This window comes from Bison bison, unplaced genomic scaffold (assembly GCF_000754665.1).
Source record: "Bison bison bison isolate TAMUID 2011002044 unplaced genomic scaffold, Bison_UMD1.0 scf7180017864248, whole genome shotgun sequence".
Taxonomy (NCBI): domain Eukaryota; kingdom Metazoa; phylum Chordata; class Mammalia; order Artiodactyla; family Bovidae; genus Bison; species Bison bison.
Window position 1 is genome coordinate 832,571 of NW_011494820.1, and position 24,012 is coordinate 856,582.

At 45.6% G+C, this 24,012-nt stretch overlaps 1 protein-coding gene across 1 annotated transcript in view; it reads right to left on the bottom strand.

Annotated features, from left to right (window-relative positions):
• Positions 1-204: 204 nt before the first annotated feature.
• SNAP47 (synaptosomal-associated protein, 47kDa) overlaps positions 205-24,012 on the bottom strand; it is a 67,015-nt gene continuing 43,207 nt past the window's right edge. The window contains exons 4-5 of the mRNA XM_010847238.1: positions 18,813-18,937; positions 205-846 (exon numbers count right to left, since the gene is read on the bottom strand). Of these exons, the coding sequence (XP_010845540.1) occupies positions 700-846; positions 18,813-18,937 (272 nt within the window). The 3' untranslated portion in view covers positions 205-699. The remainder of the gene's footprint in view (positions 847-18,812; positions 18,938-24,012) is intronic.

Sequence of the window (24,012 nt, forward strand, 5' to 3'; positions counted from 1 at the left end):
ACTTACAGTATAACCAAAGAGAAACTGACCTGTCCATCAGAGAAAAACGGAACAACGTGAAGGCAATGGGGTCTGTGCTGAGCAGGCCATGCAGGAGAGGCAGGCTCAGGACTGAATGTAGTTCTGGAGAAGAGATTTTCCTGACAAAGGATACGCCTGCAGTGTTCAAACAGGCAGAGGGTTAGAAATAAGCAGATTCTTTCATAGAGACATAAATCATCCTTTTTATGGTTATCAAGAGGAGACAGGATGCAAATACAGCTAGTTGTGCACTGGAGACCTGGGACTGTGGCCAGGCAAAGTGGTCCCTGAGGCCTGCGTCCAGCTCACCCTCAGAATGAAGACGCCGTGCTGCCGTGGCCACCTCACAGGGCTCAGCCTGTGTTTGAATGTGTGTGCGCTCCTGACTCCCCAGGCAGCCTGGGAGGGCCCTGCGGGCAGGAGCTCACTGTACTTGTAGGCAGAACTCCTTCCCTGCACGTTCAGCTCCCTACAAGGGAATCCCTTGGTGGCAGCTACGATCACCCCGAGCCACTTTCTCAGCAGCCTTCATCCTGAGGCAGCCATGCACCTCCCAGGACAGGCACTTGGAATGACTTTCCGGGGTCTTCATCTCAAAGGAAGCATGCAGGATCTGAGAACAACGTACTCAGAAGTGATTCTCATCAGAAGCAGTCGTCCCTACGCTTGCCTGTTCTTCTAAGTCAGTTTCTTCATTCGTCGGTTATGCTTGTCGATGGTTAAGGTCGCCCGGTCCACAGCTTCAGTGATGCCATCCAAGGCCTCATCCTGTCTCTCCAGCTCTGTCTCGGTGTCTAACGCAAGACCTTTGAGCTTCCTCAGGATCTGCAAGAGAAGCAGAAATGATAGGAGGGGCTGCCTTTTCTCATGCTCTCAAAAACAGATAATGTATCTTTCCATTATTTTCATAATACTCAGAAAATGTGTAAGTTAATGGAGATAACCAACCAATGTGTAAGTTAATGGGGAGGCTCTGAGCACAGAGCCTCCAGCTCTGACCTGGCTTTGGGTCTCAGCGCTGCCGTTTTCTGGCACTGACCTTCGGCGAGGTAGGGCTGTTGGGAGATGATGCATCCGCTGTCTGGCCCTGCTCCAGGCCATAAACAAGGAGACTGACCACACAGCCCCAGGAGATACATCCCTGAGGCACTGCTGTTTCCAACCCGTGATTTCGACGCTGACCGCCTTGCTGAGAATGTTACCACATCCACATGGAATTCCTGCGAACGGCAGTGGCACGGCACAGAACCAGGAATCCGGAGGCTACAACTCAGATCTGAGTCCCAGCTCTCACCTCATCACTGCTTCATTTACCTTTCTGCACCCAAGCGCCTAACTGCAGACTGAAGCTGGAAAACCAAAGCTTAAAGAGAAAGGCAACCCCCCTTTTTCGTCTGTATATTTGGGATATTTCACACACAAATATAAAAGGCAGAACACAACAGGAGAGATAGCCAGAGGTGATGAAGCAGGGACACACCATAGCCCCGTGGGCCTACCCAGAAATGCGGGGACAGCCCCGCGAGCGCAGGCCCTGGCGTCCCAGCGAGCGCACACACAGGGGACACACAGAGACGCCATGAGCGCACAGTGACGCCCGGGGAAGGACGGCATCCCAGACCAAGGGAGCGGCCCAGGCTGGACGGCAGCTCCTTGCTCCATTGCCGGGACTCATGTCATACTTCATACAGTTTTATAAACTAGTTGAGGGCAACACTGTATTACTGTGAAATGTACTTTAATTATATACCTACTGAACCGGGGTTTAAAAATGTAATGTCTTTGACAACAAAAAGAAATGATTTTGAGAGAAATCTTAATGACCAACTACTTGCAATAAATATCAATACTGTTCCTCTTTTAGAGAAAGGTTCAGGAAAGGAACTGCACAATCTGAATTAAGACGAGCCCTTGGTGCCCGGTTTACTAACTCCCGATGGACCAGCCTGCCTATGGATCCATGCCAAGTCCTTTATCACAGGAGGACGGGTCTGACGATGAGCAGCCTGGGTGAGCACCAGAGGAGGACCCGAGTGCAGTCCTACTGATGACATATCACACTCCAGACTGAGAGCCAGTCCCCGCGCAGGTCCCACCCAGAGACACAGGCAAGAAAGCTCTGGGCTCCATAGGCGGCCTGGGATAATCCTGAGCAGTGCTACTGCCTGGGAAAGGAGGCCACACCTCACGGAGAATAAAGTGCAGCCACATGGTGTCTCAGAAGGCACAGTACCTGTGAGGTCAAACGAATCAAAAAGCAATGCCTGAGCACCTGGCCCACCACCCACTGCCTGGGAGAACTCCTCCGTCTGATTAACAAGAAACAGAATAGGCAGGGAGATGGTCAGGAGGAGAATACGATCAAGTCCTTCCCTAAGAACGGTGGGGCTCAAATGAGATCACAAATGTGAACAAGCTGTGAAAACCATAAAGTGCTGTGTAAGGCGCCGCCGCCAAGTCTTCGAACGCTCAGGCTGAAGGAGCCCAGCAACACGCCCCGCTTTTCGAATGCTCAGGCTGAAGGAACCCAGCAACACACCCCCGCTTTTTGGAGGGCGATGTGGAGATGAGGCTCGCTGAGGTCATCCGCAGTTATACGCAAGTCAGCGACAGAGGCAGGATTTACCCCGTCTCTCTTCAAACAAAGCATCATCACAGGGATCTTCGTCATGAGAAAGAAGAATAAATCCTGATCCAAGCTAGCAGTCTCAGACACTACCTTTTTGCGCCCTCTGGGAGCTGGTGGAAACTCCATCAGCTGAGTCACTTGAAAAACTGGACAGAGCTCTGGAAAGTATACTGTGGGGTCAGTCAGCTCTGGAGGGGATGGGCTAGATGACCTCATACAGGAGGTCTTTTCCATCTCTCATTTCTATGATCTCATATGGCTGAGGCCCAGACAGCATAATAAAAAAGTCACCACTCACCACTATGTTAGGCAGGTCCTTCCATGCTGTTCTCTCTGGTCAACTATTCCTTCCTTATGGCCTCCATTTCAGTGTGATAATAAGGCCATTCTACCAGAAACTTGCACAAAATGTCCCCTTTGTCAGACACCTGCATCCTACGTGACACCTTTGAGGAGGTCTCTCCCCTACGCTGAGTGATTAGGCCACACAGACCCTGTGACTCTCTTTGCAACCTCTACATCCTTGTCAATCACATCAAAACGTGGTCAAGTTTATTTTCAACTGAACTGTTTTTCAGGACTACCAGGTTCTGAACTGTAAACAGTCACTGTTCGCACATGCACTGATGGCAGGAGACAGGCTTCAGCAAGGGAGCCGCGTGCTCCCTTCCCTGCAGACAGCCAACTGTTTTGCTCTGTTCTGATATTAACAGTGCACACAGAAAACCAGGAAACAGAAGACATGATAAAAGTCCTCCAAAACCCAAATCCAAATTAGTGCCTGTTAGACAAGCACTGCTGATAATATTGCTTTCTCATCCAACACCCGAACACTCTCAGAGGAAAGTAAAACTGGGGATTAGAGTGTGTGTGTGTGTGTGTGTGTGTGTGTGTGTGTGTGTGTATCTATATATGCGTGTGAGCTCAGCTGGGTCTGACTCTTTGCAATCCTTTGGACTGTAGCCTGCCAGGCTCCTCTGTCCGTGGGATTTTTCAGGCAAAAATACTGGAGTGGGCGGCCATTCCTCCTCCAGGGGATCTTCCTGACTGAGAGACTGAACCAGCACTGCAGGCAGATTCTTTACTGCTGAGCCACTGGGAAAGCCACATAGATATATGATCTCTATGTATGTATGTGTATATATATATGTGGTTTTGTTTTCTGTGTTCTCATTCCCCAGGTATCTGAAATAAGAATAGAATTTAGGGGACCCCTACAATGTGCCCTAACTATTCTCTGCTAATCCTCAATCTAACTCTGCTTCACAGATGAAGCTGAGAAGGGTGGCTGACTTGCTTGAGTTCCTGGGGTCTAGCTCCTACTGTGGCCCTGACAACCGCTGCATGGACAAGAGATGTCACGGCCATGACTCAGAGATCGCAAAAAAACGGCAACAGGGCTCTCACCAGGGATAGGCAGTCGATTCACATATCCTAGAACCTGTACCAGCTCTGAGACCCCTGAGCGACCATGGAAAGATATCCAATTAGGGAGAGCCATACTCGAAATTTCAAAATTTCTAATAAAAAGTAAATAGTATAATTAATTTTAATAATATATTTTATTTAAAGCAAATAACCCAAAACATTATCATTTAAACATGTGAGTGGGTGCTCAGTTGTGTCCAACTCTGCAATCCCAAGGACTGTAGCCAACCGGACTTTACTGTCCATGGAATTTTCATGGCAAGAATACTGGAGTGGATTACCATTTCCTTCTCAAGGGGATCTTCCCAACCCAGAGACTGAACCCGTGTCCTTGGTGTCTCCTGCAATTGGCAGGTGGATTCTGTACCACTAGCACCACCTGAGAAGCCCCCCATTTAGACATGAAGTCAGTAAACATTAATGAGAGATTTTATATTCATTCTTTTTTTATATGACGTTCTCACAAGCTACTTGGAGAACTTGGACCAGCTGCTTTTTAAGTGCTCAGCACCCACACGTGCCCAGTGGCCCAGGCCCGTATCGCCAGGCGACAGCACTCTCACCAAGGACCACTTTGTGTGATGGAGGCTGTGTGTGCTACGCTTCCACAGCCATCTTTCTCTAGCGGATGAATCAACCGCCTCTTTTCCAAAAGGAAACAGTGGCAAAAGCAAGAACACCTATATTCTTGAGTCTATGCTTAATAAACACAGTAGTAAAAGGCACATATAACTTATTTTGTGAACAGGAACAGCTGACATGCCTACAAAAGTTGAGCATTTACCGAGTATATGAGTCCAAATAAAGGCTGGTTCCTGTTGAGTTTCATTTGGAAAAAGTTTCACTGAGATGGTCTTAAAAATAGCACTCGTTCTATGCAGCCTGTTGAGACCCTTGGTTGGTCTGCCAAAACTGCACTTGAAATTAATTAATACTGCAAAACACAAGTGAGATCTTTAAAGCTACCAAATCTGCAAAGAAAATTACTGAGTAAACCTTCAAACTACTAGTACCTCTGGAATACTGGTTCAGTGTCTTTTTCCTTTAAGAAAGGGATTGAAGTAATTAAATGGCATCGTGTGCATTCCATATAACATGGGATGGAAAGAATGGAGAATATGAAGTCTGGCCAAACCTTAAAACAGTTGTTACTTCTGTGGCCCAGGATGACAAGCTGTCTAGTCATCAATGCACGATGTTGCCAGCCTCTGGAGAATATCAACGGGGCTCTCAGACGAACCTTCACTGGGCTCTGACTCAAAGACCAGGGTCAAAATGGACTCTTCCCCAAGTCTCTGCTCCACTAATAAACAAACCCAGCAGCCAGCCATCATCCAGCTACATTTGTACCTAACACAGAAATTATGTGATTAATAGTACATTGAGTTTTAGGAAAAACTTTGATAAATTCCCAAGAAATATATAGTGCACATAAGTTCAAGTTAAGACAAAATAACATGTATGCCAGTATCTCTGGGAGCAGCATCTTGGGAAAACACCACAGAAACGCTCAATGCTCTTCAGCTCAGGAGTCACAGGCACTCAACAAAGCCAGAGCAGGAGGCTTGGTTCCCCATAGGCAGGATGCTGGCCTCACTCACGAGCCTCAGGAACCAGGAAGTGGGAGAGCAGAGATGACTCAGGCAAGAAGTGGGAGGCACCACATGGTCCCCAGGACACAGCAGAAGTTTCTGTCTTCTCTGGAAGAGGAAGACCTTCTGCTCGGCCACATGCTTCGGTGACCTCCATCTCTGCAATGTCACAGACCTCAGAACGGCGGCACAGACACCATCTGGGTCGACAGAAGAGCAGATACAGAGATCCTTTAGCTTTCCAACCATTTTCACTTTGTTTATTAAAAAAAGAAAATAAATTATGGAAAAATGGCTCACCCAGTAGAGGAAGCTCCCTTACCAAAACAGACGTATGCCTCACGCCAGCTATCAAGGTGTGAAAGCCTGGGAATCAGAGGCCCCAAGCTCTGCTGTAAGTAGAGCCTGGAACATGTAGGCTTGTGCTTTCACTGTGTAAGGACATGGCCTTAATGTTTCTACAAAGCCTATAATATGCTAGTTGTTGCCTCACTTATAGTCTGAAAAAAGAAAGTGTTTTGTTCTACCTCACAATACAACTCCAGGATTTAGACTATTAGTATATTTAAGTACCTAAAATGAGTAGGAGAAGGAAACGGCAGCCCACTCCAGTATTCCTGCCTGAGAACCCATACACAGAGGAGCCTGGTGGCCTCCAGTCCATGGGGTGAGGGGGTATCACAACAAAGAAGTCGGAAATGGCTTAGCGACTGAACAACAGAGTCAGTTTAATATTAGCTAGACTGTCTGCCTTGATCTTGTTATTAAACTGACCCACTGAAAGACTGAATTTTCTTGCAGTAAGAAACTAGCAACCATTTAAGAACAGAGCTGGGATAAATCAAGCTGTCTGCAGTTCTACCATTTGGGACTATTAACATGCTGTAGAGAAGGCAAAGAGGGAAAAATTGGCTCCCTCTCAACCAAAGCTCTAGAGGCTGTACAGAATATTCTAGGCTACAATCTGTCACATTCAGCACTCACAGGCCACCCCCGTGCCCCGCCCTGCCCTCTCTGCATTCCCTGAGGTCCTGAGGGCAACCTGTGATGCACAGGGGCAGGAAAGGGTTCTCTTTTAAGGAGCACCCCTCTTCATAACCCTCTCGCAGCACAGAGAGTTGAGCATAAACCTGCCTTATGCACCAGGGCTGTGTCTGTACAAGACTTTGAGAGCTGAGTCTTCAGAGGTCTGTTAACCCTCACTTGAAGTCTGCTGAATAGCGCAGTTACAGACACCGCAACAGCCCACAGCAAAGATGGCCCCTTTAGCTCACGGCCTGGGCAAGGAAAGCACCTCACAGGACTATAGAGAAGTCCTGGGAACCAAGCTGCTATCAGACTGTAAACAGAGCTTCCCATGATGAGAACCACGTTTTTAAGAGAGGAATGGAACCCCTACCAAGTGAAATGCTCAATAAACTGAAGGTTCATCTTACATTAGGAAGTAAATGCCTCAGTGGGGACATCTCAGGATATGAAATAAAGAGAAAATGCATTAATTTGGAAGTTCTTCAGAGTTGACTGGGGCACAAACATTTGAGGCCCCACTGGTAAATTTGTTCAGAACAGAATTCTGCTCCATATAGTACCGGCCTCACCTTCACTTCAAAGCAAGCCTCAAGTAGGGGACCCTGTTTTGTAAAACGTGACAGTAGCATTTTATCTGGGAAATGTGCAGCCTGCTGAAGGCCACACGGCTCACTTGGCAAAGGCACTTACTGGCTGGCCACAGGAGCTATGTTTCCAAGAATTAGTCTCCAGCCCTATGCTACAGATGGGATGGACAGAGTACGCTGCCCAAGGCCATGAAGCTTCCCCAATACTGTGTCCATGTACTCAGTCCAATTTTACATTTAAATACTGCATAAAACCAACTTTCCAGCCTGAACCAAAAACCACCTAATACTAGTTAACTATTTTTCAAAAGTTAAAAAAGATGCTGGTAATGGATGAGATATCCCGATAGAAAATCAATAAGGAAACACAAGACTTGAACACCATCTGCACCCAACAGAGGTGCTCCACTCGAATCAGTGGAGCCCGCAGTCTCCTCCAGGGCACACAGAACATCCTCCAGGACAGACCCATGGCAGGCCTCAAAATAAGCCTCAACTTAAGACTGAAGTAATAGAAAGTACCTTCACCGTGGAAAGAAACTAGAAATCTGGAAAAATAAAAAACTTACAAATATGTAGAATTACAACACTCTTTAACAACCAATGAGTCAAACAGGCAAATTAGTAAACTCTCTAAGACAAATGAAAATAAAACCACAGCATACTAAAATAGTAGCAAACTAAACCCAAGTAGAATTTATGTCAGAATGCAAGGGTGGTTCAGACTTAGAAAATCAATTCATGCAATATACCATATTGTTAGAACAAACAGAAAAAACATATATAATCAACTCAACTGATGCAGAAACAGCAATGACAAAACCCAACATCCTTTCATGATAAAAACCTTAGAAAAGCAGGACTAAAAGAGAACTCCCTTCTATGATAAAAGAAACCTAACCTATCCTTCTGAAACTATGCCAAAAAACTGCAGAGGAAGAAACACTACAAAAAGAAAAAAAAAGAAGGAAATACTTCCAAACTAATTCTATAAGGCAGGCGGATTCTTTACCGCCGAGCCCCTGAGGAAGCGGCCCCCACCCCACCGTTGGTGGGGATGTAAACTGGTATAGCCATTATGGAGAACAGTTTGGAGGTTCCTTAAAAAACTAAAAACAGAGATACTATATGATCCGGCAATCCAACTCCCTGAGCACATACCTGGAGAAGAATCAAAATTCTAAAAGATGCAATTCTAAAATTGGTACTTCTAACTCTGTGAAAAATGCCATTGGTGATTTGATGAGGATTGCACTGAGTCTGTAGATTGCTTTGGGAAGTATAGTCGTGCTGACAGTATTGACCCCGCTCATCCAGGAGCACGGCACTCTCGCTCCATTTGTGTGGCCTCTGATTTCTTTCAAGTGTCTTGCAGCTATCTGCATACACGTCTTCTGTCTCCGTAGGTACGTTTATTGCTAGGTGTTTTATTCTTTTTGTTGCAGTGGTGTCACAGGATTATTTAATTTCTCTTTCTGATTTTTCACTGTTAGTATACAGGAACACAAGGCATTTCTATGTTTTAATTTTATATCTTGTGATTTTACTAAATTCACTGATTAGCTCTAGTAATTTTCTGGTGGTGCCTTTAGGGTTTTCTACGTGTAGTATAATGTCATCTGAAAACAGTAAGAGTTTTACTTCTTCTTTTCCAATCTGGATTCCTTTTATTTCTTTTTCTTCTCTGATTGCCACAGCCAGGCCTTCTAAAACCATGTTGAATAACAGTGGCAAGAGTAGGCCTCCATATGACCCAGCAATCCCACTACTGGGCATATACCCTGAGAAAACCGCAATTCAGAAAGACACATGAACCCCGGTGTTCATTATAGCACTATTTACAATAGCCAGGGCATGGAAGCAAGCTAGATGTCCACTGACAGATAAGGACACTGTGGTAAGACACTGCCACATTTAAAACACAGATCCAACAAGGGCCCACTGTACAGCACAGGGAACTCTGCTCCATGTGATGTGCAGCGTGGAGGGCAGGGGAGTCTGCGGGAGAACGGATACACGCACACGTACGTCTGAGTCCCTTCACTGTTCACCTGAGACTGCCACAACACTGTTAGCTGGCTATGCCCCAGTACAAAATAAAGGTTTTTTTAAAGTCATACATATATATAATAGAATATTACAGCTCGTTAATATTAATAATTAGCATTAATATTACAGCTCATTAATATCTGGTCCCATCACTTCATGGGAAACAGGTGGGGAAACAGTGGAAACAGTGTCAGACTTTATTTTTTGGGGCTCCAAATCACTGCAGATGGTGACTGCAGCCATGAAATTAAAAAACGCTTACTCCTTGGAAGCAAAGTTATGACCAACCTAGACAGCATATTGAAAAGCAGAGACATTATTTTGCCAACAAAGGTCCGTCTAGTCAAGGCTATGGTTTTGCCAGTGGTCATGTATGGATGGGAGAGTTGGACTGTGAAGAAAGCTGAGCACCGAAGAATTGATGCTTTTGAACTGTGGTGTTGGAGAAGATTCCTGAGAGTCCCTTGCTCTGCAAAGAGGTCCAACCAGTCCATTCTAAAGGAAATCAGCCCTGGGTGTTCTTTGGAAGGAATGATGCTAAAGCTGAAACTCCAGTACTTTGGCCACCTCATGCAAAGAGTTGACTCATTGGAAAAGACTCTGATGCTGGGAGGGATTGGGGGCAGGAGGAGAAGGGGACGACAGAGGATGAGATGGCTGGATGGCATCACCGACTTGATGGAGTCTGAGTGAACTCCGGGAGCTGGTGATGGACAGGGAGGCCTGGCGTGCTGCGATTCATGGGGTCGCAAAGAGTCCGACATGACTGAGCGACTGAACTGAACTGAATATTACAGAACGTTAATACCTCAGCTATTAAAAGGAATGAATCTGAGTCAGCTGAACTGAGGTGGATGAACTTAGAGCCTGTTATACAAAGTGAAATCAGAAAAAGACAAATGTATATTAACACATATATATGGAATCTAGGGAAATGGTGCTGATGAGCCTACCTATAGGGCAGGAATAGATATGCAGATGTAGAGAACAGATGTGTGCACACAGCTGGGGAAGGAGAGAGCTGGATGAATTGAGAGTAGCACTGAAATACATACATTACCATGCACAAAACAGATTACTAGTTGGAAGCTGCTGTACGACACAGGGAGTTCAGGCCAGTGTTCTCTGACCACCTGGAAGGATGGGGGCTTGGGATAGGGTGGAGGAGGGAGGCTCAAGAGGAAGGGGATGTACGTATACTTACACCTGATTCATGCTGTTGTATGGCACAGGCCAATACAACATTGTAAAGCAATAATCCTCCAATTAAAAATAAACAAAAAATACATGTACCCCAGTGTTCACTGCAGCACTATTTACAATAGCCAGGACACAGAAGCAACCTAAATGTCCAGTGACAGAGAACTGAATAAAGAACATGTGGAACATACACACACACACACACACACACACACATATATACACAATGGAATATTACTCAGCCATTGAAAAGAATGAAATAATGCCATTTGCAGCAACATGAATGAACCTGGAGATTATTATACTAAGTAAAGTCAGACAAAGAAAGACAAATATCTTTCTTTGATATTTCATATGATATTGTTCATATGTGGTGGTGGTTGTTCAGTCACTCAGTCGTGTCTGACTTTGCGACCCCATGGACTGCAGCATTCCAGGCTTCCCTGTCCTTTACCATCTCCTTAAGCTTGTTCAAACTCATGTCCATCGAGTCAGTGATACCATCCAACCAATTCATCCTCTGTCATTCCCTTCTCTTCCTGTCCTCAACCTTTCCCAGCATCAGGGTTTCTCTAATGAGTCAGCTTTTTGCATCAGGTGGCCAAAGTACTGGAGTTTCAGCTTCAGCATCAGTCCTTCTAATGAATATTCAGGACTGATTTCCTTTACGATTGACTAGCTTGATCTCCTTGCAGTACAAGGGACTCTCAAGAGTCTTCTCCAACACCACAGTTTAAAAGCAACAATTCTTCAGCACTTAGCCTTCTTTATGGTCCAACTCTCACATTCATACATTACTGGAAAACCCACAGCTTTGACCATACGGACCTTTGTTGGCAAAACAATGCCTCTGCTTTTTAATATGCTGTCTAGGTTTGTCATAGCTTTTCTTCCAAGGAGCAAGTGTCTTTTAATTTCATGGCTGCAGTCAGCATCTGCACTGATTTTGGAGCCCAAGAAAATAAAGTCTGTCACTGTTTCCACTGTTTGCCATGAAGTGATGGGACCAGATGCCATGATCTTCGTTTTCTAAATGGTGAGTTTTAGGCCAGCCTTTTCACTACCTTCTTTCACCTTCATCAAGAGGCTCTTTAGTTCTTCTTCGCTTTCTGCCATAAGGGTGCTGTCATCTGCATATCTGAGGTTATTGATATTTCTCCCGGCAATCTTGATTTCAGATTGTGCTTTATCCAGCCTGGCATTTCTCACGATGCACTCTGCACAGAAGTTAAATAAGCAGGGTGACAATATACAGGCTTGACGTATTCATTTCCCTGTTTTGAACCAGTCTGTTGTTCCATTTCCAGTTCTAACTGCTGCTTCTTGAACTGCATACAGGTTTTGCAGGAAAGGTGGTCTGGTATTCCCATCTCTTTAAGAATTTTCCATGTGGAAAATTATATGTAGAACCCCCCTCAAAAAATGATATAAATGAACTTATAAAAATAGTAGATATGACATGAAGGCATGACAGATGGAAATCATAATGAAATACAAATGGAGTATAATATAGGAGATACATGAATTATTGAGAACATATGTAATGATTAGAAATAGAAGAGCCTGTAATAAAGTAAAAACTTAAAAACATTTTTTAAAAAGGCGCTTATGAAAAATCCAGCTAATAGGAAACTCAATAGGGAAGGACTGAAAGCGTCTGCAAATTAGGAGACAAGAATGCCTACTTCCACCACTGCTACACAGTACTGCTATGCACTGCAAGTCCTAGACAGAGCAAGTAGGCAAGAAAAAGAAATAGAAGGCACCCAAACTGAAAAGGAAGAAGTAAAACCATCTCTGTTTTCACGTGTAACTGGTAACCTGTGCTAGTGCTCATCTGTGTCGGACTCTGGGAGCGCATGGACTGTGGCCCGCCAGTATCCTCTGTCCATGGAAGTCTACAGGCAAGAAGACTGGAGTGGGTTGCCATTTTCTACTCCAGGGGATACTCCCAACCCACATTTCTTGCATCTCTTGCCTTGACAGGCAGGTTCTTTACCACTGCACCACTTGGGAAGCCCCATTTTCATATGACATGATCCTGTACACAGATTATCTCAAAGAATGCTGCTGCTGCTGCTGCTAAGCTAATTAAAAAGTTAGCAAAGTTACAGGATCAACACACAAAAACCAGCTGTGTTTCTATACAGCAGCAATGAAGAATCTGAAAAAGAAATTAAGAAAATAACCCCAACAAGGAAATAATATGGCAGCTAATTAAAAAGCTAAACATAAAATTATCCTACAACCAAGCAATTCTACTCTAAAGTATATGTACAAAAGAACGAAAGCAGAGACTCAAATACTTGTGCATGAATGTGTGTGGCAGCAGTATTCACAGTGGTCAAAGGCTGGAAATAATCTAAGTGTCCATCAGCGATGAACAGATAACACAAAGCATGTTTTATCCATACAACAGAAGACTATTCACCTAAAAAAAGGAAAGAAGTACTGACTCATGCTACAAGATGGATCAGCCTTGAAAACATTAAGCTAAGTGAAAAAAGCCCGAAACAAAAGGACTATAATACTTACAGGAGGTTCCTGTGCTTGCGCTCAGCGGCTCAGTCATGTCTGACTCTGGACCCCATGGACTATAGCCTGCCAGGCTCCTCTGTCATGCGACTTCCCAGGCAAGAATATGGAGTGGGTTGCCATTTCCTACTCCAGGGGATCTTCCCGACCCAGGGATTGAACCCGCATCTCCTGCATTGGCAAGTGGATTCTTTACCACTGCACCACTTGGAAAGCCCATTGGAGGGTCCTAGAATAGGCAAATTCATAGAAACAGAGAAGATTAGACATTACCAGGAACTGGAGAGAGGTGAAATGTGGAGTTATTGTTTCATTATAACAGATTCTGTCGGGGTGATAAGAGAGCTCTGGAAATAAAACCATTAGTGGTGATGGTTGCAAAACATTTTTGAATGTAATTAATACAATTTATACAGTTAAAATAGAGAAAAAAATTTTTATAGTTAAAATGACAAGATTTTATTCTATATATTCTACCACAATAACAAACACTGTTATAATGTACAAAACCTTACACAGGCAGGTACTCAATAACAGTATAATCAAACACTTGATTTTAAGACTTGAGGTTCATTCAAAAGCTGACCAAGGACACAGGAAAATGTTCTGAAGGGTGAACAAGTCATCCTCCAAAACGAAATACCTGAGCATCTGTTTCTTGCCCCTTGGCATTCTACTTTCTGCATCACCAAGCAGCTGCTCTAGAATTTGTTCCCTGAGATGCTGGTACATTCTGGAATCACAGAATCTTAGAGTTCCTTATCTGGCAGCTTCTTTCCTATCCACAGTTCCCAGGGGTAACAGAAAATACAGAGTACATCCCCAAGATTCATCTGCGTGGGTATCTGGACCTGAAGGACAGGTGCCTTCCCCATGCAGCTCAGGTTCACACCACAGCTTCTGTGTGGAGGAGGTCCAGCGTGCCCACACAGCTTTCTCTGTCAACTGCAGAGGACACACAGCCACGCACTTGGACTGGCCCTCTCATCATGAACAGTCACTGTCACAGACAAGGACCTCTGCTAGAATGGTGACCATACCCAACATACTGGGAATTCTGAAGGCTGCTACGGAGAAGAGCTGGTTGTCCCAGGCAATTACAGAGGGCACCAGTGGGAGGCACATGAAACCACAGCCAGCAGGGCTGGGCTAGGCGGTGGGGGCACCACGTGTCTGTCTGTCTGTCAAAGCAGTGCTCATGGTTACCAGTGACCCAGCTAACCAACAGAGCAGACAGGAAAACCAGAAATGAATAAGTGAGGCATGGCATTTTTCTGTAACTCAGCTTTCCTTTCACTGTGGCAGATTCTGCATTAGATGGTAGGTATTGGAACACACTACAAGTCAGTCCTTTGCTTTTCAGAAGTGGAGACTGGGGCCAGGGGAGCGAAGCAGCCTTCCCAGGACTACAGAGACAACAGGCAGGGCTGGGACCAGCGCCGGGATGCCCGGTTCCTAAGCCAGGGCTCATCCTAGGCCATGTGACCTTTCACTGAAATGTGCCCCGTATGTGGACAACAAAAGCTGCTAGCTACCTCTTCCTCTTCTAATGGCTTAACATTTAGAAATGACATGGGATATGATGTCAGAAACATTTATTAGTAATTCACAATTAGAGTAACATATATTTAAATAAACGGCCTACTTCGTTTCTAATATTCAGACTGGTATCAAAGCCATAAATAAAAATACTAACTTTCTAACTGTGCCCTGTAATTAACAAATGAAATGAACTATCTGAAAAAGATTCAGAAGACAGCAGAGGACAATAACAAGAGAACCTGAGGAGAATGAGTAAAAACCTGAAATCATCTCCTCTCTCCTTATTTAAAAATCTTCAATGATTCCAAGCTACTTACAGGACAAAATCCAGACTCCTTTGAGTGGACACGTCCGGCTCCCTGTCCCCAGACCCCTCCGCAGAGCCCACTCCCACAGAGGTGTCGGCACTGGTCAGTGGTCCTACAGCTGGTGGAATGCATTACCACTGCCTTTCTACTTTTGAAGGCCTACCAGTTTAGCCATTCCCACCTTCATCCTAAGAAGTGTCAGTTCTAGAATGTGCATTTCTGGGGTGTGGTTTAGTCTACTGCCGCAGCTGATGAGAAGCATCATGGATTACCACCCCTCACTCATTATCTCAGACTTTGTCCTGACAGTTATTCAAGGAAACCCAGATGTGTTGTCTTCTCCAAAAAAACAAGTAATACACTGAAGCCAGGGCTATACAATCCCACTAATTCAGGCATTTATTTTAGGCTAAAGATCAGTTATGCAAGAAATGAGAGATTCTTTTTCTTCCTGACTAGGAAAGGAGACATGAATTGGGACAAATTTAAATAACTGGGGAAAAAGTACAAGGAAAAAGACCAGAATGGTGGAGTTACTGAAAACGAAATGTATTTTATAATTTCTACAAAGAAGAAAGAAAAAAGAAAAAAAGATAAGACTACCTTGTAATAAACCATAATGGAAAACAATGTGAAAAAGAATGTAAATAGACACACACACAACATACAGAAAGAGAGAGAGAAAAGGACATTAATTTCTTAAGATAGTTAGCAAGGAGAGAGCCATAGCATCCTTTCTGGCCTTGAATTATTTCAGGAACCATCCAGTGAATTACCAGTGCAGATACATGTGGAACTTGGCTCAGCTAATCAACGCAGAGACAAAAGGCCTGGCCCTCAGTCCTCTCCCCAGCACAGGCATCCACAGGACTGCCTTTTCAATAAACTCTTCTCCTCATGCCAGCTGACGAGCTAAGTTTTCCAGTAAACCAACTTTCTGACTGAACTGAATGAATCACCTCCATTTTTAATTTTTGTGTTTTGCACTTATTGTTTATAAAGATACCACATACAGTAGGCAAGCTAAATGCCCAAATATAATCAAACAGAAAGTTCAAAACTATGACCTAAAAACTCGCCATGAACCCACACTCTGTGCAGCCCTTCTTCTTGGAAACGATGACGCGCCCGGGGCGAGTCTCCCCTCACTGCTGCTCCGCGGCCGGGGACGCCGAAGAGCCCGAGAAACCGTAAGGCCAGAGCCGAGTCAGCTTTCCATTCTGATCCTTTCTTTGGTGAGAGACGGAGGAAGGGTGAAAAAACAAGCACAGGACACAGAAGCGGAGAAGAAGAAGTTATGAAGAAACTTTATATAAAACTGCAATGTCCTGAGGACAGAACCATGCCGTTTTTGTCTTATCACTTCCAAATGCTGTATCAAATACAAGGGAGCCACAGATTGAGTAACGAAAGAGCAGGAGTTCTGAGGCAGGAAAGGTTAGCACATCAGACATTGGAAATGATTCACGGGATTCTGCCAAACCCCTCTGAGGGACTCTGATTCCTCTCCCGGCCTCCTCCACCACGTGCCCTCCCACAGCGGATGGTGGACAGCCACAGCTACGCAGCAGATGGGGCCCAATTGTAGCCCACATGCCTGCTGCAGAGGCCCAGCACAGAGGGAGCTGGCACAGCGCGCTGAGCACACTGCTCCCTGAGGAAATCACGGCGCGTCTTCTCTCTAGCACCCCAACTGCACTTTAAGTCACCAAAATCCATTTTCACGTAATGACTTTAATAGCATCTGCAGCAGAAACCACAGATGAATGGAGGGAGATTTTCTTGCATTTTCATTTTCCCTAGAAATTTAACTCATTCCTACCTATGCCTGAGCTTCAGCTACACAGCTCAAAATTCTTCTCTAAATATGAAACATGTGTTTTACCTCAAGAAGACAACCTCGTATGAAACTACGTTCTCCCTGCAGGGAAGGAGAATGAGACAGCTAACTAGCACAAAGGCCCGCCCCTCCTGTGGGTAGGTCCTGCCAGCCCAACCGCTCAGGGATCACCACGTCCTCTGCCCCAAAGCCAGCGTCCTGATTCATGACCATGGCATCTGCTGTTCCCAGCACGGACGCCACACGGCTCACTGAGACTTGTTGATGACAGTCAGGACCAACCACATAGACACAAGCTTTGGGGGGAAGAATGGCGACCTCGGTGGTTACTGAGGAATCTTCTACTCTTAGCTTTGGTGCATCCATCCCGATCTCTCCCATTCTACCCATCTAGCTTTTAGGGGAAGGGCACACTGGACATGATGGCAGAGATTGTTTATTTGAAATTGGAAGGACCCTCTCAAACTACATGGCCACCAGTAGAATTAACAGATAAGATTATGCATTTCCCATGAAAAAGCCATGTTCTTGCTCCAGTCTCAGCACAATGGTGGGACACAGAAGAGCTCGTCTCAGCCACAGACATCTTCGTTGGAGGGTGAGAGAAGGGACCCAGATCCCACCAGTCTGAGGCCTGTATGTACCCTCATTCACTTTCACAAGAACAGGCAAAGTTTGCCTTCATGGTACAAAGCTTTCTCAAGTCCCAAGACAGAGAAGATCTGTAGTGTTCTGTAGTCAATAAGCCCATCAAAAGAAGGGATTACTAAGCTGCAAAATTTGCTAGTTGCAGCTAGAAAGCAGCATGTCTATGTGTCATTACTAAAAGTGATTAAGTCAGATCAGAAGGAATAAGTGACAAATGTTTAAAATACCCCATAGTCAAAGATGAACACTTTTTTCCCCCAAAAGGAAAAAGCTGAGTTTAAAGGAGTCTATGCCTATGTAGACACGTAGAATAAAATTATCTAAAAACAGGTTTAAAAGCCATACAGTCTCTTACAGGCTTTGATGACATTTGTGGGGTGCCACCAACAAATCAGTCTCTCCAAAACAGAGCCTGAATCTGATGGAGCCTCTAGAGCTACAAACTGCCCTACAGGAGTACCAAGGCAGAGAGGAGACAGCTCACCGCCTGCTGGGAGCTGGGGAAACCAAGGAAGTAATATGTTGCAAGTTGCAAAATTTTGACAGAGAAACAATTCAGCTTTTTCCATCAAATAAAGTGCAAAAGAAGAAGAAGAGATGACAGAGGAAAGTTGTGAATGAAAGGCACTTTACTAAAGGCAACACAGGGGCCTTCTGAGGATCCCAATTGGAACAAACATGTGACCCATTTTCCTAAATGAGGAACTAAGGGAAACCTGCGCGCTGGCTGACGTCTGATGACACCAAGGAATCTACCTTTTACTTTTTAAGGTGAGTATGGTACTGTGCTGATTTTTTAAAACAGTTCTTTTTTTTAAAGCTACTGAAATATTTATAAATGAAATGACACAATGTCTAGATATTTGCTACATAATTATTAAAAAAGGAGAAAGAAAAGGCCCCTGTGTTGTCCAGCATTAACACAGGATGGTAAATTGCAAGTATTTCTATCAAATATTGTTTAAACTTCGATTTCCTGGACAAACAGTGGCAAGCCTTCTCAAGAACCAGTATTCAACACTGAGGGCAAGTGCCCTCAACTATACATGCCCAGCTGGTGCACACACACACAGGTGCTGCACATGTGTGCACACAGTGCATACACCACACACGCGTACATGTACATGTACGGAGCATATGTGTGCACACACACACATACGAGAGGCAAGACTACTGTGTGTGCACAGGAATGCTATGTATATCTGCATGCCACAAAACGAAAGGAATCAGAATGGGCAATGCCTTTATTCTCCTTTTTCAAGCCACAGGGAGCTGAGCAAATCAGGTGGATATCCCAACACTCCCATGTAGGTGAGAGGCAAGCATAAATCAGTGGAAAATTGTTTTAGGCAAGAAAGAGAAGCTGCCTGCAGGGGAGGATATAACAGTATGAATGCACGTTACCTGCCCCAGTTCCTGGGTGTCTTCCTCAGAAATCACTGGCTCGCTTGTCTGTAGCTGAAGCGGCCTCCCTTCCTGGCTCCCTGAGGAGGGTTCACAGTGCGTGGCTTGGGCCATCAGTCCAGATGCTGAAATGTAAAGTCAAACACAGTGACATTTTCCAGAAGGTGTGAACAACACAAGCACATTCAGAACTTTAGAAAAAGTGGTGTTTAAGACCGTCAGAGCTCTTTAGGTTGACAGAGTGTTTTCACAGTCACCTATGGGTGCAGAGCCTCTGTGCTTGCCAGAGCAGGAAGTGTGGGGAACTCACTTGGCTGAGCCTCTGCTTAGCTGACTGAATGTGGGACTTGCCTGAGCCTTGGCTTCTATCCCAACCCAGGGCTGCTTCCTTACCTGACACTGATTGGTGTACAACACGGTGAATACTCGGGATCTTGTTCTGTAACTGTCTTTGAGAAGAAACATCTTTTATCCAGGAGTATATATTATTAAGTCACTAAGTTGTGTCCAACTCTCTTGTGACCCCATGGTCTGTGCAGCCCACCAGGCTCCTCTGTCCCTGGGACTTCCCAGGCAAGAACACTGGAGTGGGTTGCCATTTCCTTCTCCAGTTTATTAGGATGCTGGAAAGATGAAAGCATATTGGTCTGAGAACCAGCATCTGGATTCCAGGACCAACTCCTTTGAGCAGCTTGCTCTGCTTCAGCAGAATGGGAGGGCAGAAATGGGACACCCCCACTTCCTTCCAAGGACTGTCAGGGCAGTAAGCAGCGTCGCCTTCTGGCAGAGTGGCCTAGAGCAGCTGATAAGTGCATCGTTAGGAAAGGAAATTCATTTTGGGGTCCAGTTCTTGCTGGGCCTGAAGAGTAGGAATACAGCTGGTAACTCTAAGGTATGCTAACTGCACAAGTCCCTGCTCCCAGGGGAAAGAACAGCCACCTCCAACAGGTATACAAGTATCCCCTTATTCTTGTTTCTTAAAAAATTTCTTACAAACTAACACTCCCTGAAATTCCCTAACTGAGCAGAGAAGACATGAGGATGAGAGCGTGTTTCCTGAGATACTAGAGTCTCGGTCAGATAGAGTGAGCTCAGGAACCAGCTGATGCAAAGCAAAACCTGCATGGAGGCAAGGGCAGGGGGTCCACACTGCAGACCTGAGCACCCTGGGAAGGAGACCCTAAGAGAGACGCTTGCCTTTTAACTGTGCACACCTGTGAGAAGTGCAACCTACACACAACTGCTACACCGTCACATACACCTTGGGAGTCACAACACAAAAACCTCAGTACAGACCACGCACTCGGGTTGCTTTTCTATTCTTTATATAAAAGCTGCTTGCAATCAACCAAACTGATTTCACAACCCGTGTTCTACAATCCCCAAAGTGCCACTACTCCATCATCCTAAGGGCATATTAAATAAAGAACTTTCCACAGCATACAACTCACTGTTGGTTGGACTTACAAGACCTGAATGTCACTAAGATGTTACCTAATAAAAAGCACTTTTCTAACACATTAGCAACAGAACACCATCAGAGCTAAACTGGAGAACAGAGGGCGTGTTCTACTAACTATTATCAGCCTAAAGGAAAAGCTAACTAACGCACATGACCTTAAAATATTATCAGTGGTAACACGACGGCCAAGCGCACTTCATTTGTGTATGTGAACAGTGGTTCTCTGGCCTAATGGGTGAAAGCGAACTCCTCGGTCAGCCTACACCCTTCTCCCTAGTCTGCTCCCTGACCCTGCAGACTCCTGTTCCTGCCACCTGGCACCCTGCCCCAGCATACTGGCCCTGCCCACCATGCACCCCACTGCACATGTCATGCAGACAGATGTCCCCTAGCCCGAGTCTGGAGACGTGTTCTCTCCTCAGCCCTTTCATCACAGCAAGCTCCCCGCATCTGTCCTGGTGCCATTCAGTTTACACAGGGACAGGGACTCGCTTGGTGCTGCACTGCTGTTTGTCTCTTTCGGCATCTGTTGGAACTGGGCTCCCCCCAGCTGGCTTCTCCGGGAGCAAGGCCCACGTCTGATTCACACTCGTGCACTTGTGCCCTGCTCCTTCACTGTCACTCTGGTTTCCATTCCAACAGCTACAGCTGCATGACAGGCAGAAACACACTACTTTTAAATTTTTAACAAATGGGATGGAACAACCAGAAAATCACAACTGAGGACTTGTCTTCCTGGAACATGCTAATCAGAGATGTTTCGCACAATGAGCTGTGGCATCACCAGGGTCCCGCCTAGTACAAAACTCAGCCACCCTCAGAACTGTGTGTTGAGACCTGGGTTGCTGACTCAGTTACTTTAATACTTCCAAATATCTTCTGAAAAAAATTAATTTGATGCTGTATAAGATGGTTTTTGTGTCAGAAGTCAACAGCATTAATAGTTAAACAAAATAAGCACAAATTGTTCAAGCTACGTGAGAACTTACCAACGACCCTGCTCTCTAAGGACACGGAGGCATCAAGGGGAGCCCTGAGCAGGGACCGGGCTGGCAGGGGCAGCACCAGACGCAAAAGTCACCTCTGTGCACCAGACACAGACTGGTCGCCTCACTGCAAGTTCAGAGCAAAGACCACCAGGGCCTGCCCTGCGAGCAGAAAAACTGCTTCAAGTCTGTCTAGTCGTGAGCAAATCCTTCTCCCTGTCCTTGGGCCCCAAATGCCCCACTGATGACACAGGAAAATGCCTATACTAACCAGCAGCTTATGTAACTGGAGTGGGAAGCCCTTTCAGAAACACACACAAAATGCCCCATGTCCTCAATGTAACAGGAGGTATATGAGAGAGAAAGCTGAAATGGAGAGAGACAGTGGTCTCAACTAATTACAATTTTAAAAAAACTTACTTTGCAAATTTACAAAATTGTATGGTACACAGCTTGGACCTCTGGGTCCTCGAAGGGGTCAAGGGGTTGAGGGTCAAGCAGCTCTCTGAGGGCCTGTCGACAGTCAGGAGTCACCATGTCCTAATAACCACGTGGGGCCTGTTTGAAGTCAGTGCACTCGTGTTCTAGTGGCCACGTGGGGGTCTCTCGGTGGTCAGCCTGACGGCCGTGGCCCATCAACCACATGGAGCCCTGCTGGTGGGAAGTATGATGCTGTGTCCCAGGGTCAGAACCTCACTGCTCCAAAAGACGGTCCTACATTAATGGCCCTGTGCAGAGACTTCAATGCCCTAGAAGTTTACTTACCATTTTACAGAAATGCATGTGCTAAGCAAGATTTCTACAGGGTCAGTGAATGGGAAACCAGTCTTCTTAAATTAGATGGTCAGAGAAGGCCCCTCTCAGAAGGCAACAGTTAGCAAACAGTAAAAACAAAACTCAGTACCAAAAAACTCCTTAAAAATGCTATGCACGGACCTTGCTCTTATGATAAGAGCTCTGTGGTCTTCCTCCCCAAACCCATCACCCCAGTGGATCATGAGACAACATGAGACAAGGTCCAGCTAGGAAAAAGGCTACAAAACCTGACCACTGTCAAGATCATCAAAACAAGTGGAGTCTGAGAATCTGCAATAGTCTAGAGGAGTCCAAGATGAGACTCCAAAATATCATGTGGGACCCTGGATAGGATTCGGGAACAGTAAAACTTAAGGAAATCTGGATAAAGCATGGAATTTAGTGAGTACAGATGCATCAACACAGACAGGTTCATTAGTTGTGACGATGAACAATACCAACGTAAGACGACAAGAACCGGGGGACCTGGGTGTAGGAGACACCGGCACGCTGCGCTATCCTCACAACCCTCCCTCAAGTCGGAAACTGTTCTAAAACTTAAAAGATTATTCTAAAGATGCTGCACAGGCAAACAGCAATTTGCAACTGCTCTTTCTTAAAGTGGAATCTTCCCACCTGCACCATTTCCAGCCCTTGAAGCCCAGGAGACTCTCCTCCTCCCCCAGTTCCCAGCCTGGCCACCTAGGCCCTCAATCTGTCTACACTATACATTACAACAAAAGTCTCTGGAAAGTTCTTCTGGACTCTGGTTCTTAACAAACTGGTCCACTGTTACTAGATCGCCACCTTCTGGCCACACATTTTACTAAAATAGCTCACTGAGGAGAGAGAGGTTTCTGAGATGTCAAAGTCATCTCCACTGTTTCTGCTGTTTCCCACACAGAAAAGTAAAAACAGAGGTGCTGACAGATGCAACAACAAGAAAGGTTAACAGTGAGAAGTAAGTTCTCATTACTGGGCTTGACAGGACCACTGTGAAGTTCCAAGCAAATAAGATATCCTCTTGCTTACTGAACTCAGCATGCTGGCTTCTTCCAAACGTAACTCCTCATCACTTGCATTCCTCCAAATCCACAGCTGTAAAGTACACCTGCCTTGCTGGGCAAGGCAGCTTCACAAGGGGAGGATGGCACACTTCATGCTCAGTGCAAACCCAGACACACTGCAGGGATCCCACCCAGAAGCTAAAGTTAGCACTGAAATGAAAACCAATCTGTCACGGTGGATGTGGCTCAGCTCATTCCATATATATACAACCCATTACTGGGATGGGTGAGGCCATAGGCCCCAGTTATTCAATCCAACCCTAATCTAGCTGTTGCTGGGAAGGTGTTTATAGATGTGGTGAAAGCTCTCAATCAGTTAACTTTAGGGGAGGGGTTCTATCCTAGACAATCTGGTGGGCCTGGTTCAATCAACTGAAAAAACTTAAAGGTGTAATATCCGCAGCTTCCCTAAGAAGAAAGACATTCAGCCTCTGCTCAGCAGCCTCAGTTTATGAGCAAGAGGTCCATTTTCCCCTTCCAGATGGGTGGCCTTGCAAATCTGCAGTCGCTTAGCTTCCTGCAGTCTGATCACAGCTGCAGAGTTCCTGGCGCTCACTCCCTGCTGCTCTCTAGCCCCATCTGCCACCTGTAGGCTTAGAGTCAGAGCTTATCATCCCATCCTCGGGGTCTGCCCTCCGTGACAGCAAGGCCCAGCAAGCTTGCACTGGTCTCACTTGCACAGTATGACTTTCTGTGCCACACAAGACATGATCCCACCTGCCATCTCATTTGTGCCACGTTCTCTCTGTGCCACGTTCTCTCTGAAATCACCATGCCTAACAGGACCCATGAATCGAATGTGCTAGAGCTCCATGAGAAGAAGGATGGTTTTCAGGACTACAGGTACCTGGCATCATACCTGGTATAGGTGAATTCTTCAACAGCACTGT